Source organism: Rhincodon typus, chromosome 6 (genome assembly GCF_021869965.1).
Source record: "Rhincodon typus isolate 14 chromosome 6, sRhiTyp1.1, whole genome shotgun sequence".
Lineage (NCBI taxonomy): Eukaryota > Metazoa > Chordata > Chondrichthyes > Orectolobiformes > Rhincodontidae > Rhincodon > Rhincodon typus.
In genome coordinates this window covers 2,813,699-2,832,807 of record NC_063337.1, presented here as the reverse complement: position 1 = coordinate 2,832,807, position 19,109 = coordinate 2,813,699, and the positions used below count along the sequence as shown (strand labels likewise).

General features: G+C 41.0%; 1 protein-coding gene and 1 pseudogene across 1 annotated transcript in view; both read right to left on the bottom strand.

Annotated features, from left to right (window-relative positions):
* Positions 1-19,109, bottom strand: part of inppl1a (inositol polyphosphate phosphatase-like 1a) — a 125,296-nt gene that overhangs the window by 70,715 nt on the left and 35,472 nt on the right. The window contains exons 3-10 of the mRNA XM_048597856.1: positions 18,819-18,908; positions 13,032-13,145; positions 11,715-11,865; positions 9,200-9,306; positions 7,162-7,264; positions 5,316-5,512; positions 3,430-3,547; positions 554-714 (exon numbers count right to left, since the gene is read on the bottom strand). Coding sequence (XP_048453813.1) covers positions 554-714; positions 3,430-3,547; positions 5,316-5,512; positions 7,162-7,264; positions 9,200-9,306; positions 11,715-11,865; positions 13,032-13,145; positions 18,819-18,908 — 1,041 coding nt within the window. The remainder of the gene's footprint in view (positions 1-553; positions 715-3,429; positions 3,548-5,315; positions 5,513-7,161; positions 7,265-9,199; positions 9,307-11,714; positions 11,866-13,031; positions 13,146-18,818; positions 18,909-19,109) is intronic.
* On the bottom strand, positions 4,854-4,972 carry LOC125483432 (annotated as a pseudogene).

The following is a 19,109-nucleotide window of genomic DNA, read 5'->3' as shown; positions in this document are numbered from 1 at the left end:
TATCTACATACTGTGTCAGGAAACCCTCCTGCACACATTGGACAAAAACTGACCCATCTGAAGTACTCGAACTATAGCGTTTCCAGTCAATATTTGGAAAGTTAAAGTCCCCCATAACAAAATGTTGCAAAATGTTCCTTCTATGTGTGACTAAATATCATCAGGTCGAAGTACACCACACAATTGGGTAATCCAGAAATGACTTTCATTAATCTGTGAAATGTGGCTGGCGCATTTTTCATTCCAAATGGCATGACTTTAAATTGGTATTTCCATTTGGTGTTACGAAAGCTGAAATTGTCTTTGCTCTTTCGGATAAAGGTACCTGCCAGTGTCCCCCAAGTCCAACTTGGATATACAAGTTGCTTGTCCCACCTTCTCGATACAATCTTCCAAGTATGGAATAGGATGTAACTGCAATGATTTTGCAATAGTCCACATACAATCATTGGGTACCATCTTTTTTTGGCCTCATTACTACGGGTGAGCTCTAGTCGCTGCAACTCACTTCGATTATGCTATCTTTGAGCTTGCGCTCAATCTCTTTTCAAACCTGTGCCAGCTTTAGACAGCTAAATGTGAGAGGATATTTCTTAATTGGAACAGCATTTCCTATCTCTACATCATACTTAATTAGATTAGTACTTTCCCGAGTATTCCCATATATCTCCCAATAGAATTGCAATAACTCTTTCAGGTCATTTCGATTTTCCTCTGGAAGGTAATTCAGTTTACTCCAATTTTTGAGAACTTCCTCATTGTCCGATTTAATTTGAGGAATATCGAATTCAGAATCATCTGAACTTGGGTCATTTTGCGTTGTAACAAGTAGCACATTCTCCATTTGCTTTCCTTCCCTATCAAAATACCCTTTGAGCATATTCACATGACACACTCAGATTTCTTTCCAGCTGGCATTCTTACTAAATAATTCACCTTATTTAATTTCCTTTTGATTTGATAAAGCCCACTAAAACTTGCTTTTAAAGGTTTCACCTACCACTGGAAGTAACACTAACAGTATCTTCACTTGCAAAATTGTGAATTTTGATTTCTTGTCTGCTTCCTGTTTCATTACATGCTGTGCTACTTTTAAACGCTGTCTAGCAAATTCACCCGCTCTATTTAATCTTTCCCTAAAATTTGACACATAATCCAATGTGAGGTCTATGAATTCTGACTCATCAATTTCTTCTTAATTAATTTCAATGGCTCTCACACCTCATGCCCAAAAACTATTTCAAATGGGCTGAATTTGATAGATTTATTTGATGCATCCCTCATTGCAAGAGGTACAAATGGAATTCCTTTATCCCAATCCTCTGGATAGTTCTGATCATAATCTCTTTAAAGTTTGATGCCACCATCCTAATTCTGGATGGTACACGGTGGATTTGAATTATTTTATTCCTAAGCCATCCTTGAATAATTTTGATGTAAAATTTGACCTTTTATCTGAGTGTCTCTCTATTGGTAGTTTGTATCTACGACAAAAAATTGAGCAACTCTTCTCAAATCCTTTTAGTTGTGATACTGGTGTAATGGTATGGCCTCTGAAAATCTCGTGGACACTTCCATTATGGTCAACAAATATCGATTCACACTTTTTGTTTTAGGTAGGCGTCCTAAGCAATCAATTAAGACCCTTTAAAAGGTTCCTCAAATGCGAAAATGGGTATTAAGGGTGCTGGTTTATCACTGCCTGAGGTTTTCAAATAATTGAGACATGTATTACATGTCCGGCAAAATTCAACCACATCCTTGTGCGGTCCGGAGCAATAAAGATGTTTTTGTATTTTGGTTTGAGTCTTCCTTACCCCTAAACAATATCCTACTGGCAATTCATCAACCAGCAACACCACCTTTCTATAACCCACTTGTAATACAAGAGGAACTTCTGCCCATTTTTCATCTGTGATGGTCTCCATTTCCTCATCAAGACTTTGTCTTTAAGATAGCAATTGTAAATGTTGAACTATTGCTTCAATTACCTCTCTTTTTCACGTGGACAAAGGCAATCCCAACTCCATCAGGTCTGCCAATTCCAAAAGCTTTGCCTTGCTCACTTTCTGTAAAACTCCCAAAGCGTCTTCTTCCACTCCCAGGAAACTCTAAGCAACTGAAAAAGCCATCACTACACAAGGAACACCCTGTTTAGACCAACTGAATTCAATATCCAAACTAAAAGACACTGAAACTTAGCCCTTGCTTCATTTGAGTCCAATAATCCAAACCCAACCTGGAATTAGAGATTTTGATGCTGACACGAGCCCCCAGTTTGTTAAATCAGATCAAACGCCCTCAAGATATGTCAAGAAGGTAGCCGAGGCCCTAACGTTTTTCCTACTTTAAAAGTAAATGTTAGGCACTGTGTTCCAGATGCAATTCAATTGGTCAAACTACTCAATGTTAAGTAAAACATAATTTATTCAAACACTATGAAGTACAACAAAAGGAGAAAGAACTTGGAATAACTTAACTGAATAATAGATACAGTAATTATTACTAAATAACTGTTCCAACGTAATAATATCCCATAAACACACCCTTGGCAAACTGAGAAAACAGATTGTCTCACATGTTCTCTCCCGTAGCAGGCAGAGAACCTCCAGCTTTTAGCAATAGCTGTGAGGGGGACAGAAAGTAGTTTCCACCTCTTCAAGACCCGAACAACAACTGCTGCTGAAAAAACTAAAAACCTCAAATCCCTGCTTCTGTGGCTGGGAACTTGACCACACCCACTCAGGCTGCTTCTACTGTTCCAAGCCTTTTTTTAAAAAAAAACACCCATAGCTTCACAAGTTGTATATCTTCTCCAAGGCTGCTTGGCATCTGAAACCGAAAACACTCAAACTCTCTCTAAAAGAAACCAGGACAAAAACATTCATCTTAAAGTCACAGCATTGTAACATGTTCCAGAACTCTCAGAATATTCAAAAATAACAACCAATGCATCCACTATTTTTGTGGCCACCTCCCCATGATCTCTTTCAGCTCAACAAGATCTCTGCACACCTCCAAACCTGGATTCTCGCACAACACCAGTTTTCATTCTAGAGTTCAGAAGTCATCATTGGACTCAAAACATTAACTGTTCATCTCTGCATGACTGCTGCCAGACCTGTTGAATTTCTCCAACACTTGCTTCCATTTCACATTTCCAGCATCCAGAATACTTTACTTTTACCCAATTTTCTTTGTTCCAGTCTTCAACAATTTAGGATCCTACACAATGGAATTCCTTCCTACACACTTTTTGGGATGCTCCTTCTAACCTCACCTTATGTGATTCACCGTCTACTTGCGTTCAAATGCATTGCTGTGAAGCACCTCAAGACAGCTTTCCTGTGTTCAAGCTGCTTGATGAATTCAAGTTGAGAGCAATCAATAATCGTAAGGCTGATCTATAGGTTTTATTTTGTTACCTACCCAATGTATTGGCTATTCCAGTTTTCACACTTGAGGTACTGATGTGGCTGATCCGGTTCTCATGTTCCGGCTTAACCAGGACTACAATTTTAATGTTCCAAAGTGTCTGCATTGCAATCTGTGAACAAATGAGCATATTTACTCCAGAAACAGAAATAATTCTTGGTATGGGCACTGTGCATTTAAATGTAGATCCTGACTTTGTGAATCAAGAACCACAGAACACAGAGTTCGTGGCACGAAGCTACAAAATTAGCCATGAAGAATGTGTAGGTTCAGGGAGCTGAATGACCTCTGACCGTTCTTAATGACTGAGCCTACTGGCTTGAGACAGTACCATTGGTCATGATAATGTAGGACTGGAGTCACATATAAGCTGAAAAGAGTGATATGCTCCCTCTCCTGCAGTAACGAACTCCATCTACTACTGTCCATTCACCCAGTGCACTCAATTTTCATCAATTTCCATATCCTTCCAATTTTTATCAACTTCAATAGCCCTCAACCCTCTGCACACCTCCCATTCCTATAACCAAGGGATCTGCATTTTTCCAATTGTAACCTTTTATGCATGCCCAATTTTAACTGCTCCACCAGTGATGGGGGCAGACATGCCTTCAGCTGCCAGGCTCCCAGCTCTGGAATTCCCTAAGGCTCTTTATTTCTCTCTGCTAAATGAAAATGCTCCTCAACACCTGTTTCCTCATAAGTCCTGACAGTTTATGGGCTTCTATCAAATTTTGTTGATGAGCAATGCTGTGAAGTATCTTAGAATGGTTTATTATATTAAAGTAGCTATGCAAATGTAAGTTATTGGTGTGCATTCAAGAGAAGAATTTTCTCAGTCTATCACAGGTACCATCAACTCTACGGAGATCAGAGACTGAAGCGTTCATCCTCCCAAACTGCTCGCTTATAATATAATAATGACTGATTCTAAATGCAAACTTATATTCCTTCTGTTCCTTCCCCACCATCCACACTGTTCCCGGCCGTTGCACTTCATCTCCTCTTTCCAATTATTCCCTTCCTCTCCACCTTTCTTAAACCTCCACTCTTCCAGTGGGAGAGGCAGAATCATAGCACCCCTACAGCGTGGAACCTGGCCATTCAGCCAACCAATTTCACACCAGCCCTCCAAACAGCATTGCACCCACACCTACCCTATCTCTATAACCCTGCGTTTCCCATGGACAACCCACCCAGCCTGTAACATCCCTGGATATCATGTGCAACTTAGCATGGCCAATCCACCTAACCTGCACATCTTTGGACTCTGGATAGAAACCAGAACATCTGGAGGAAACCCACGCAGACACAGGGAGAATGTGCAAACTCCACACAGACAGTTGCTGTAATTGAGCCTGGGTCCCTGGGTGCTGTGAGGCAGCAGTGCTAACCACTAAGCCACCATGCCACCCCCTAGCCTCCTGTGCTGCGTATTCCCAGGCAGTCTCCCATTCAAGTACTAATCAGGCCCAAGTCTGCTTAGCTTCCAACATCAGAGGAGATTGGGCGTTTTCAGACTAGTATGGCCGTAGGCTCAGACCAGCATGGCCAGTGGCTGGAAAACACGAGAAAGTAAGGTTGAATTAGACGTGACCAACTTTACATGAAAGGAGTGTGAGCTGGGAGAATGCTGACTTTCAAGAGTCACATGGATTCATAGGTGGATATTAGAGCATGTAAATAAAGGGCAGAGGCACTTAGCAGACAGCCAAAGCAACATGAGCCAATCTGAAAATACTAGTTGGTGGTGGGCTGGAGAAAGGATTAGAGGAAAGATTATGATCCTCAGCCCACCCACAACCCAGTCCAACAGGCTTGGACATTCTAGCGGCCTTCACCCGCAAGGTCAAGCTGAACAAACTCTCAATATATCTTACCGGTTTAAAGTCCAAGTCAGTGCATTCTTTCAAACTGGCCCGTACGAAGTCCACCCACTCTTTGTCTGCGACAGAATTTTCCTGAGTTCCAATAACATAGATGTCATGTGGAATGGTGACTGTTGTTTCATCCAGAGTTTTCCCAAGTCCCTTGGATATCAGCCAGGAAGCCAAGATTTTTGGAGGGGGTGCACTTCCTACTCGTTAATATTTTTTAAGAAAGAGAGAAAAATGGTTGAAAATTGTATTATAACACAAGTACCATTTTTTAAATAACAGAATAAGGGATCAGCTGCCAAATCCAGTTTTTTTTTTCGCCCATCCCTAATTACCATAGACAGTGTGGTAGTGAACGACCTGCTTGAACTGCTGTTTATTTTGTGTGGCTGAAGATGCTCCCACATTGTCACAAGGGAATAGGATCCATGATTTCTGACTCAGTAATGAAGGAACAGCCGATATATGTCAAAGCTGGACTTTTAACTTGTTTTTCTACAACTTTTCATTAGCAAGAGGGAAACTGAGGCTAGCTGCAGATCCCTGACGTGCTGCCATGTTCAGAGCAACTGAGGAGAATTGACCAGGAACAGAACCTTACTCTTCCCGACCTTTCTGATCAAACTAAGAAATGTGCCTAGGAGCAGACAAATGCAGGGGAGTAGTCAACACTATTATTTACTTCTATTCACTATGGAGGACTTCCTGGGAGACATTAACAGTGTTCAGCCTCAAAACAAGGTGATTTTAAAACAAGAAACAAGAAAAATACCAAAATCTACAATTTCTGCTATTGCACCAGTCATGACCCTTGTGCAAAGAGTTAGTGTCACAGAAAGAGCAAGTGCCAAGAACAGTGAGTGCACAGGAGACAGCGAGGCAAAGCTAGACAGTGAAGATGATGATACTATGGCTTTAAGAGGTGTATTTCATCCTGCTTTTTTTTTTTGAAGACAGGTTTTAATCTGTTGACTTGATTCCAGTAAAGTAAACCGCTTGTGAGGCCTTGGGGTTTTTCTTCAAGTTGGAACAATAGAAGCAGCCTGAATGAGTGGGGGTCAAGCTCTCCTAGAATCACAATCTTTAGTTTTAGTTTTTCAGTAGCGGTTGCTGGGGTCTTGAAGCTAGGTTTGGAAACTGCAGTACATCTCTCTCTGCTACTGAGTTTTCTCTTGACGTTTTTTCTCCTGGACTGGAGAATTGCCTCTGAGACAATCTGCTTTACTGAATTTGCCTTTGCCAAGAGTGTGTTTATGGGATGTTACCATATTGGAACAGTTAATTAGAAGAAGTTAATATACATTTTATTTTGTTAAGCATTTCAATAGAGTTACAGTTAGGCCAATTCTTTTGTTTGATTTTTATTTTGTCTGTACTTTAACCGTAGTCTAAAAATAAGTGTGTTTTGCTTAACGTCGAGTAGTTTGATCAATTGAAATGCATCTGGAACGCAACACCTTACAATTACCTTTAAAATAAGGAAAAGTTAGGATTAGACTATCTGATAATATATTTTGAGGGGGTTTGGTGTGGTTCATGACATGAGGCAGAGCAAGACAGTGAGGCAGGGTGAGAAAGATGGATAGACAGAGAGCCAACAGTAACTTTCAGAAGGAATTGAATAACGAAAATAGTTTCAGACTTGATGAGAAAAGTAGAGTGCGACTAATTTGAGTGTACTTTCAAAGAACTGGCAAAGGGGCTGTAGCAAAATGGCCTTCTCCTGTGCTGCACGATTCTACTGTAGGATTGGTTTTTTGGAGGAGAGAAGTCTGAGTCAAGCAATCACAGTTAAGTGAGAAGTGGAAAGCTGATCTGTGAGAAACACCATATCTAGTAGGATTTTTACCCATGTTCCAAGTGCCAATGAAGATAGAGATCATGTCCGGTTCATCCTGCTTGGAATGCTTGTTCTTCATAAGCTGCAAGAGTTGGCAAAAGGCCTCTCGTTTCTGAAAGACGAAGAAAAGAAAGAAACAAAGTTTTAAAGGTTGACAGTTTTCAAAGAGCCTAGGAGAAGATTTATGAATCACAATCTTACCTCACTTGTATTTCAGCTCAGTTTCAACAACCTGCAAATGCTACATTTTATCGAACTAAACTCTAGAAACGTCAGTGTGAATAAACTCTGATTGGGACCTCAGGGACATGTATGTGACTGACAGCAAAACTAAGATTACCAGATGTGTATTAAATTGTAGAGTGCTCCTAAAGTTGCTTCTTGAAGCTGATTGGTACAAATTTCAGTTGTGTCAAAAGATTTCCTTTTCTTTAAGGTAAGCTTGCCTGTATCATAAAAAGCCTTGTGCCCTTTAAGATGAGTTATGTACCTTCACTAGATATACAGCAGCCTAACGCAGAAGTCAGTTCTTTAAGAATTCCTTGCTACACTGCCTTGATACAATAATCGTCCATGTTACTAAGCTTCCCGGCTTGGAAATCTTGTGTCTGAACTATGGTCATCAATAGGCTGAAATCTCAGAAATCTCTCCCCAGTAGCGCCGTGGGATCGTCTTCACCACAAATACTGCAGCAATTCACAACAACCGCTTTCCAACTTTCCACCAGATGTTAGAGGTGCACATTAAATACCTTGTCCTGCCAGGAACACATTTCTTTTCTTAAAAATCTCTATCTAACCATCGTTTGATAAATGGATTAATTCTCACCATAAAGAAACAGGGCTGAAAACGAGTTCACAATACCATTAATTTTACAACTTGTAAAGCGGAACTGAGAGAAATGTCTGAACAAAACCTCAAAACAATATCATCTCTTTCTGCATTGCACTCTGTGAGCAATTAGTTTAGCAGGTGACTCTGACCTTCTCAGTAAAGTTGGACAGGAATGCAACAAATGGACACTTTTGTTATCTCAATTCAATGGTGTGCCCTGAATTTTATTTTCTCTATTCTTTATTGATTTGTGTTACAAAAATGTCATCTACCACATCTTCTCTATCTTTGGTGACCAGAGTGATCAATACCCGAGGTCATCATCTCTGGAACTGACATTTCTCTTCTCCTTGAATAAATTTCTTAAAGTCTCTCTTTGCCCAAGCTACTGGTTACCTGTTCTAACATCTCCAAAATCCAGATTAAAAACCCTCCTGCCAGTGTGTCTTGCTATATTAAAGGTTTGTACCACTTTTGAATGTGGGTTCTTTTGAAAAACTTATTCATGGCATGTGAGCATTACTGGCTATTCCACATCCTAAATTGTCCTCTAAGAGTCGAGTCCTCTTTGACTGCTATAGTCCTTGTGGTGTAGGTTAGGCCACAGTGCTATTAGAGAGGGAGTGCCAGGATTGGTGTAGGTTAGGCCACAGTGCTATTAGAGAGGGAGTGCCAGGATTGATGTAGGTTCAGTCACAGCATTGTTGGAGAGGCAGTGCCAGGATTGGTGTAGGTTTGGTCACAGCGCTGTTAGACAGGCAGTCATAGGATTGGTGTTAGGTCAGAATGGTGTGCAGTCTGGGGAGAAATTTACAGGAGGTGGTATTCCCATGTATTTGGTGCCCTTGTCTATGTGCCCTTATCATAGGTTTGGAAGGTACCATCCGAGGAACCTCACTTACTACTGTAGTACATGCTATAGATGGAACACACTGTTTCAATAGTCTGTCAGTGGCAAAGAGTGCGATAGTGGATGGTGATGGGTAAGGTGTCAACCAGGTCGGTTGCTTTGTCCTAGATGGTGTCAAGCTTCTTACTGGTTGTTGGAGCTGCACCCATCCAGGCAAGTGGGTTTTCGATTTGTGCCTTGAACATGGTAGCAGGGTTTGTTGAGTCAGGTTGTCAGTTGCTCACTACTAAGTCTCAAACCTTTGACCTGCTCAAACTGAGAATAAGTAGCCACTGGGAAGCTTGCAGTAGTGGATAACTCACCCTTGTAGTTTCAAAGATGAAATCCTTTCTCTGTGTTTTATCCTTCTCTTTCTCGAACACTATTCCCAGTTTGCTGTGGACACGTTGCGATTTTATCAACTGCCGAACTGATGAGGAAAGAAAACAAGAATTCACTAATGACCTCTAAAGTATTTGCTTTTCTGATGCTCATTTGACCAGGTCCAAACCTCTGGGGCCCAAGTGCAAAAGGCTGGAACCAGGAGGGCTGAATTTTAAAATCCTGAGATCAAACCTAAGGCTGACCGTAGTTCAACGATAATGCAAGCTGCTCACGCAAAATCATGGTCTCATATGATAAACAAATTCAGCAGGTTTGGCAGCAGTGGTGGGGGAGGAACAGAGTTAGTGCTGAATCCAATATGACTCTTTTTCAGAACTGATAGTCCCCTGCTATTCTTCCAGGGAATCCTTAAAACATGCACTTGTAACAAAGACATGACTTAATCCATTTTCTTGCTTGCACAGAACTGGTCAGGATATTTCAAGCAGAATGTGACAAATAGCCTCAGCTTTGCTGGTTGAGTGGGACGGTGATGCAGTGATTCTGATACTGGGCCACTGACAGAAATTGAATGCAATCAAATTGGTAACTTTGTTACCTAAGTAAAAAATACTGTAGAAGCTGGAAATGAGAATGAAATCTGAAAGACGCAGCAGTTCAGGCATCAGTGAAAAGAAACTGGGTTAATGTTTCAAGTCGATGATCTGTTTTGATGATAGGTGATTGTTAATATAACAAAAATAGAATTATGCAGGACAGAAAAGGTCCTTCAGCCCACTGACTCTGCATCAACAAAAACTAGTCAATCTAATCCCTCTTTCCAGCACTTGGCAATAAAAATTGTGACACTTCAAGTACTCATCCAAATACTATTTAAAGACTGTGACATTTGCCACCTCAACTACCCTCCCACATAGCGCATTCCCACTCCCTCTGGGCGAAAACATTTTACCTCAAATCCCCTCTAAACTTCCTGACTTTCACTTTAAAATTATGGCCCCTTGTTACTGGCCCTTTAACTGAAGGCAATAGGTGCTTTCTATTCATCCCGTCCATGCCTCTCAATCATGTCCCCACTCAGCCTTCTCTGCTCTTAAGAAAACAACCCGAGCTCATCAAGTCTCTTGTTTCTGAAACGTTCCATCCCAAGCAGCATCCTAGTGAATCCCCTCTGCATCCCCTCCAGTGCAATCACATCTTTCCGACAATGAGGCGACCAGAACTGCACACACTGCTCCAGCTGTGGCCTAACCAAAGTAATTAACATTAGAAGAGAAACGGGAGATGTCTGTTAATTGACTAACTAATGTCTAGATAATTAAAACAGATATAGTTGGGATCTGTTATAAGTCAAACAAACACTCTGGACAAGTAAAGTCCATATCTCTCCGTTTTCATTCGAACATCTCATTAGAATCTAGTAAGTCATCAACCTGAAATATTAATTCATGTTTCTCTTCACAGATGCTGCCTGATCTGTTGAGATTTGCAGCTTTTAATATCCTACAGAGTCTGTCCTATGTAATTCCAGCCCACACTTAATGGTGTCTGGGCACATTACAACTCAGTAATAAACAGTGCCTGGCTAGCATTGCTCACATCCCAAGAACAAACAGCACCAGTGACCGTCTAATGCAACAGAGCATCAGTACCTCTCATTTTATAACACAAGTTTAGTGCAAGGAGATGAGGTTTTATCCCATCTACTTTTGTTGCAGTTTTGCAATGAAAATTCACTCATACTTAGACTGCACCACCTGTATAAACTTCTTTCCATATAAATGCAACTTTCCTCTCCTCAAGCCATTCAGGATTGTTACTATTTACAGACTACAAACATCAAAATATTCCAGTGTCTCTCAGACAGCAACTGAAATTCCTCCATCAAAAGCATAGCAGACTGGACTTGGAGGAGAAAACACAAACAAAAGCTTAAAGGAGTATTAACAATGAACAAAACAAACTATTTCCTCTGGAGGGAGAATACAGAAAGAGCAGACACTGGACTTATTGAACAGGACTGAACCAGGAATCACAGATTCAAACAGGGAGAGAAAATTTGCAACATTTTCCTCCTCTCTTTCCCCCTCCTTCCAAAAGAGACCACAGATGCTCGAGATGCTAGAATCGAGATTATTAGATAAATGCATGGACAGTGAAGGATAAATAAGATGTAGAGTAGTCATGATCGATTTAATGTCAAAACAATTTTGAGATCCTGCACACATTTCTTTCTGTAATTAAGCCTGAACAGAAAAATGATGCAGTCTATCAGCTGGGCTCAGCCAACCATCAGAAAGTGAAGATGGTTTTACTCTGTATCTAAACCTGTGCTGTCCCTGTCCTGGGAGTGGTAGATGGGCATGTTACTTCACACAACAAACATTTAATACACTGTTCACTGCAGCAATCTTAGAGAAATACAATTGTGTTAACGCACTTAGACCCAAACATTGCCCAAACCATCCAGCACAATAGTACACTTCTCCTTACTCTTATCATATGTAAACGTATTCCAGTCCTCTTGTGGATCCTTGGATTTCTTCTGTACCACTAGCTTTCCTCCCTCCACGTCCACACTAAGTAGATACTTCTGTGATTTACCAATCTTTGTTAAATCAGTCAGGTTCACATCCAGTTTCACCTGAGGAAGAGAACAGAACAAGTGTTTAGATTATTCTTTCAGTGACAATTGATGATCCTTGTAGTTCTTCCATTCACCTTTTACGTATCAGCTTTACGTCAGTGAGTGACATGAGCCAAATGGTCATGGATTCAAATCCCACTCTGTAGACTGGAGTACATAACTCAGGCTTACACTCCCAGTGTAAATACTGAAGGAATACCATATTGCCAGAGGTGCCAATTCTTGGATAAAATTTCTGCCCTCTTAAGTAGTAGTAAATTTCATAGGGCCTATTTTGAAGATGAAAGCTGAAGGTACAGAATGACAACCAGCTCTATTTGGAGACACATTTGTCACCGAACACATCGCACCTCTGAAAGCATTTTAGATCAAAGGAGGTCATATTCAGAGCATCGTGTTTGTATCAGCTCCTCAAATTCTCTCATTTCTTTGGGCCTTTCTCATTATACCAATCTTTACCTTCGTGTTCCTTTTTTTTTTAAAAAAAGGAACTTACCATTGTATCTGCCTTCCACTGCCCTTTCAGGCAGTACATCCTGATCAGTTTGCTTGCCTTGTGCAAAAGAGACATTTTTACCACCCCTCAAATACTTTTGCCAATTACCCTCAATCCATATCCCAGGCATATCAATTCCCAACCAGTATCCACTCTATACAAAGGTGTCATCATTTGGAGCATCTCTATTAAAATACACCTTTACCCTGCCTGTTCTTAATGAAAACAACTCTGGACTATCGATGTAACTGAAATCTCTCATTCTAGTCACAAAGCTACCAATTATAACAGAAAATTCGTCAAATGGATGCTGTTGGACCTGCTGAGCACTGCGTTCTCTACCAGATTTCCAATTAGCTGCAGAACTTTAATTTGTCACCTAATCTGGTGAATTAGAAGATTGGCAGATGTCATGCTCCTTTCAACGTACTGTCAAGGACAACAAATCTAGCATATCTCCATATTCTACAGTGCTTTGACATCTTTCTCAAAGTGTAGTGCCCAATATTGGCCACAGTGCTTGAGCTGATGCAGAACCAAATTAAACAAACCCCCCAAATTTATCATCAGACCAAATTATATTTCTGGGCATGCAGGATGAGGAATTAGCAGTGACTGTCCCAAGGGTGAGAGACATGTCTGTTCCCAAGTAAAGGCAGGTCATTACCTCAAATGCTTGCACAGGAATACTCTTCGCCTTCCGAGGTGCTGTGTGAGAGAACATCGAAGACTGCGACGTGAAGCTGGGGCAGGAACTCATCTCCTGTAGTGCTTTCAATGCCTGAAGATTATAAAGTCAGTGCACACAAGACTAGTATATTGCACATTTTTATTCAATGCTGACAACTTTAAGGGCTTAATTAAAGTTCCCTTCTAATTTCATCCTTCGGATTTGTGCTTGTGAAATATAGGTTTTGAAAAATCAGGCAGAGAGCTCACTTCTACCCATCATAGCAAAGTGCGACATCACCGAAAGACAGGTATTTCTTTAGTGACTCTTTTGATTAGCTATAGGGTTTAAATCATGAGATATTATTACAGCTGAACAGTACAGTCAAGAAATTAACTTGTAAAGTATTTAACATCCAAATGAATTAATTAAAAAGATTAGAAAGGACTGGGCAGGCAATGTTTTGCAAGCTGTGAAAGGATGGGGGAGTTCAAAAATAGGGGGCATATTTTTAAGGAGCGAGAAGAAAAATATAAAAAGGACACAAGGGGCAACTTTTTTTTTTAAAACAGTGGTTTGTAGGTGGAATAAACGACTAGAGGAAGTAATGGATGCAAGTACAGTTGCAATATTTAAAAGACATTTGGAGACATTTGAATCAGTACATGAATAGGAAAGGATTGGAGGGATATGGGCCAAATGCAGGCAGGTGGGACCAGTTTGGTTTGGGTTCATGGTCGCCGTGGGTTAGAGACAATAAGGATGGCAGATGCTGGAAAAGCACAGCAGGTCAGACAGCATCCAAGGAGCAGGTAGGTCAACCCTTCGTCAGGACTGGGAAGGGGGAGGAGAGCCCATAAATAGAGGGGGGGGGGGGGGGGGCTGGGAAAAGGTAGGAGAGATGGTGATGGTGGATGCAGATAGGTGGTTAGTGCAATTGGCCAGTGGGAAGGATGGTGCAGATAGGTGAGTGGGAAGATGGACAGGTCAGGTCAGGTCAGGTCAGGAGATGGGGAGAGCTGGACATGGGATAAGGCTGGGGGTGGAGGGATTTTGAAGCTGGTGAAGTCAATGTTAAGGCCATTGGGCTGTAAGCTTCCAAGGCGAAATATCAGGTGTTGTTCCTCCAGTTTACATTTGGCCTCAGTCAGACAGGGGAGGAGGCACAACGGACACGTTGTCGGGGGAGTGGGAGGGGGAGTTAAAATGGATGGTAACCAGAAGGTTGGGTTGGTTGTTGAGTGCTCTGCAAACCGGTCCCGAAGTCGGTGTTTGGTATCCCCAATATAGAGGGGATCACATTGGGAGCAACAGATGCAATAGATCAGATTGGCTGAAGTGCAGGTGAATCTCTGCCTGATCTGGAAGGATTGTCTTGGGCCTTGGACGGAGGTGAGGGGGGAGGTGTGGGGGCAAGTGCTGTACCTCGTGAGGTTGCAGAGAGAGGTACAGACTGTAGTGGAGGAATTGGTGGGGACCTGACAAGGGACTGACATTTCCGAAACCTACAAACAGACCCCATCACCAAAAAGATACTTCCCCACACCTCCTCCACCCCGTCCACTTTCCGCAGGGACTGTTCATTCCATGACTCCTTCATCTCCTACAAACACTGTCTAAGACATAATCTTCCGAAAGTATAAAAAGAAAAAGGGCACAACTACCCAACCCTAACAAGAGGTTTATTATGGTTTAACATAATTTTGTGCTTTCAACTTTATGCTTCTTTTTATAAAGCTAAAGATTTTTAATGCATTTTTAAAGCACCCTTCTCACTTGCCCAGCCACTTTCAAAGGTTTGCATACACACTAATCCTACACCATCTTCAAAAGTGCATAACTTACTTTTTATCTCCCGTCATTCTGACTACCCAAGTTAACTATTTTTCACACTCCTCATTAAATTCTATTTTCGCACTTTTGCCCATTTCACCAGACGATATCCTTCCACAATCTGTAATCATCATTTTTTTTAAATGACACAATGCTTTCCACAGCATTTTTCGATATTATTTCCTATCTGCTCAAGCACAGGTTATTAATATACATCACAAATTGCAGTGGCCTCAGTACTAACCCCTGGGGATATCACTGTACATTTTCCTCCAGTTTAAAAAGCTGTTTACCACTGCTCTTTGTTCCTTAGCCAAATTTACTTGTGCACTTCATGCCATGGGCTTTAATTAGTCTCTTAAATAGTATTTAGAAGATGCCTTCTGAACGTCCAGATAACATTCGCTATATTACCCTCATCAACATTTTTATTCAATTACATGATTAAAGAACATAAGTTGGTCAAGCACAACTTGCTTTAACAAATCCACTCTGGTTTTCATTTACCAATCCCTTATTTTGCCAAGTATGAATCTTACTTGTTGTAGATTAATCAAAGAACTTTGCAACACAAAAGGTGACCAAAGGGTCCTTCAAGCTTGTGCTAAAGTTATCCAATTGTAACTTTTCTGCAGAAAGAGCCATTTCATTGTTGCAGTAAAATCTGGGACAAGAGATGCTAACAATTTGAGAACTTGAATTCAGTCTTAAAAAGAAAACCTGGAAATAACAAAGCAGGGATCAGTAAAAATACCATAAAATCGTTTGATTGCTGTTAAAGTCATTAATTCATTAATGTTCTTTCAGAAGGGAACCTAACATCCTCACTTTGCCTGGGCTAACAGAAATGTGGACAGGCCTTAACATCCCTTCCAACTGATAAAGCAATGTATTTAACTAAAGATTCAATATTACCTAGTAGGAGACAACTCCAGTAATAATAGCCAGTCTTGTGAGAATAAATCTAAAATAAACAACAATTAAGTAACACATTGCAATCAACAGGAGAAACTTCCAACGATTACATCCGGTTTTATTCATCCATCCAAAGATCATGAAGCCTGTCGGACTTCCTCCTCTTCCTCCCCATAATTCCTGCATGCCAAGGCTATATGGAAAGCCAAGTTGATGTTCTAAAAATTTCCCCACCAGCAATGTTAAGTTTATTAGTCTGAGGTTGTCAGGTTTATCCCTTTCCCCTTTTCTGAACAAAGGTACGATTCACAATCCTCCAGTCCTTTGGTGCCATCCCGACTGGATACAGTAATCCAGTTTCTTCACAGGAATTCTGGAATAGCCATTCAACGGCACCAGATTCACAGTAATGGTTCAAGAATACAGGTCACCACCACTTTCTCAACAAATTCTGGTCCAGCCAGAGATGCGCACATTCAAGCAAGAATAAAGGATACACAAGGAGGACTGAAATATTGTTGCCCAAAGAACCATGTATCTGAAGCCCCAGATCTCTGTTCGACAATCTACCCAGGGCTCTTACCATTAACTGTACAAGTCCCGCCCTTGTTCACTTTACTAAAATAAAATACCTCGCATTTCTGACTACCAAGTTAATTACTTTTCACTATCCACATTAAATTCTATGTTCACACTTCCACAATTTCTATCCTTTCTTCCCTCAACAGCAAAGGCTGCATCTAGACTGGGTCAGCTTCTAGTGGTTTTTATTCTTTTATGGGGTATAGGCTTCGCTGGCAAGGCCAGCATTTGTTGCCCAACCCCAACTGCACTTGAACCGACTGGTTTGTTCGATCATTCCAGAGGGCAATTATGCGTCAATCAAGTCATTGTGGGTCTGAAGTCCCAGACCAGGTAAGGACAGAAGATAGGAAAAGCTCTGCAGGTCTGGCAGCGAATGTGAAGAAAAAAAGTCAGAGTTAACGTTTCCAATCCGGTGACCCTTTCTCAGAGGAAGGGTTACTGGACCCAAAACATTAACTCTGATTCTTTTCTTCACATTCGCTGCTAGACCTGCTGAGGTTTTCCAGCAACTTCTGTTTTCATTCCTGATTTACAGCACCCGCAGTTCTTTCAGTTTTTTTTTCAGGATAGAAGATTTCCTTCCCTAAAAGACATTTGAACCCAAGCATGAACCTGGCAATCTGCTCTACTGGTCCAGTAACATTACAACACCTCCATCTTCCCACATGCCACCTTATAAGCACCACCCAATTACTGATTTCTATTCTATTCATTACACCACAAGACTCTGGAAGAGAAGCAGGCCATTTGGCCCATCAAGTCCTTTGCGCCACTCAATGAAATCATGGTTGATCCGATAATCCTCAACCCCACTTTCCTGCCTTTTCACCATAACCCTCAATTACCTTACTGATTAAAAATCTGTCTATTCCAGCCGCGAATATACTTAACAACCAAGCGTCAAGAGTCCTGTGGTAAAGAATTCCACAAATTCACTATCCTCAGAGAAGAAATTCCTCATCTCCGTCTCAAACACGTGACAACTACTCTGAGATTATGCCCTCTGATCCTAGGGTCTCCTGCAATGGGAAACAACTTTGTCAAGTCCCCTATGAATCTTTTGTTTCAATAGGATCTCTTTTCAGTCTTCTAAACTCCAATGAGTATGAGCCCTACCTACTCAAACACTCCTTATAAGAATATCCTTTCATACCCAGGGTCAACCTTGTGAACCTGCTCTGCACTGCCTCCAATACCAGTACATTTTTCCTTAGATAAGGGGCCCAAAATTGTTCACAACTTTCCAGGTGTATTTTTACACTCCATTCCCTTTGAAGTAAAGGTCACCAGTTCATTTGCCTTCCCTATTACCCACTGAACTTGGATTCTAGCTTTTTTTAATGATGCATGGATGAGGACTCCCAAATCCCTCAGTGCTGTAACTTTCTGCAGTCTTTCTCTATTTCAATAACATTCAGCTCCACGATTCTTCCTGCCAAAGTACACAAGTTCAATTTTCCCACACATTATATTCCATCTGCCAAATTTTGTGCACTCAATTAACCAGTCTGCAACTCTCTGCAGACTGCACTCTCACCACTTGCCTTCCTCACTTATTTTTGCGTTACCTGCAAAATTGATAGTAGAACATTGACGTCCCTGATCAGAGTCATTAATATATATATATATATATAGTGAATAATTGTGGCCCCTGCACTGATCCCCAAGCCAGCTGGTTACAGACAGCAATCCCTTTATCTTCTATTAGTTAGTCAATCAATCCTTTCTCTGTTCAATTTTTCAGTATTTCCACTTTCAAGGCAACAATGATATTGTGCTTAAGTGAAAACAGATGGAAAGTATTTTTTTGGTCACTCAACCATGTCTACTGCATTCACAAAATCTTTTTAGCATCTCTGTTCAAGTGCCCAATCAGCTTCACTCTTCCTTTGCTAACTGCTTTACTATTTACAGCCACAGTACCATTACAGCACAGGAGGTGGCCATGTGGACCAGAGTTCTGCCAGCATTAGCAGACAGTCCGTAGTCAGTCTCATTCTCCTAGCTCCAATGTCGTTATAAAAGATGTAGAAGCAGGATTTAGATTATCAATGACAGTGAGGAAAACCAGGCACTTAGGCTGATCAATGCTTATTATCCCCTCCAGATGGGCAAGCTCATGGACTATCTTTCTCATTCATCAGTAAAGCCTCACACAGGAAGGCTGACTCGTGCTTTTTTTTTTTTACTTCCTCTGTGAAAGATTAAAAACTCTTAAAAACTATTTTTGTGCTGATGAATAAGATAATACAACTGAGAATGTAATCAGCATACCCAGCCAGAATGTTAAATGTTAAAGCAGCGTGAGCAAATTATTTGGGGAGGCCATTGCGTAAAAAGAGTGCGAGTTTCTACTTTTAAAAACAAACCACAAAAGGCACTAACTGCAAACCTTCTGGGTTGTACTAATAGAAACCACTCATTATACACACGAGTATATTAGCCACTCACCTTGCGCTCCATAGATGACAGGAGGTCCTTCAGGACAGAGAGCTTCACAACTAGATTTTCCAACTCCTGATCGCCACCCTGACTGCTAGCCTGCAAAAAAAAATACATGCCACTTCAATCAGCACAAAACCTAGCCAAGGGAGTAACAAACAGTTGGGATTCAATCTAATATCAGAGGAAGACAGTTATACAGACAGATTGTTTGTCTCTCAAGGCAATAAAGAACATGGGGAGTGTTGGGAAAGTGGAGTTGAGGGCAAAGATCACCCACGATTATATTGAATGCACTGA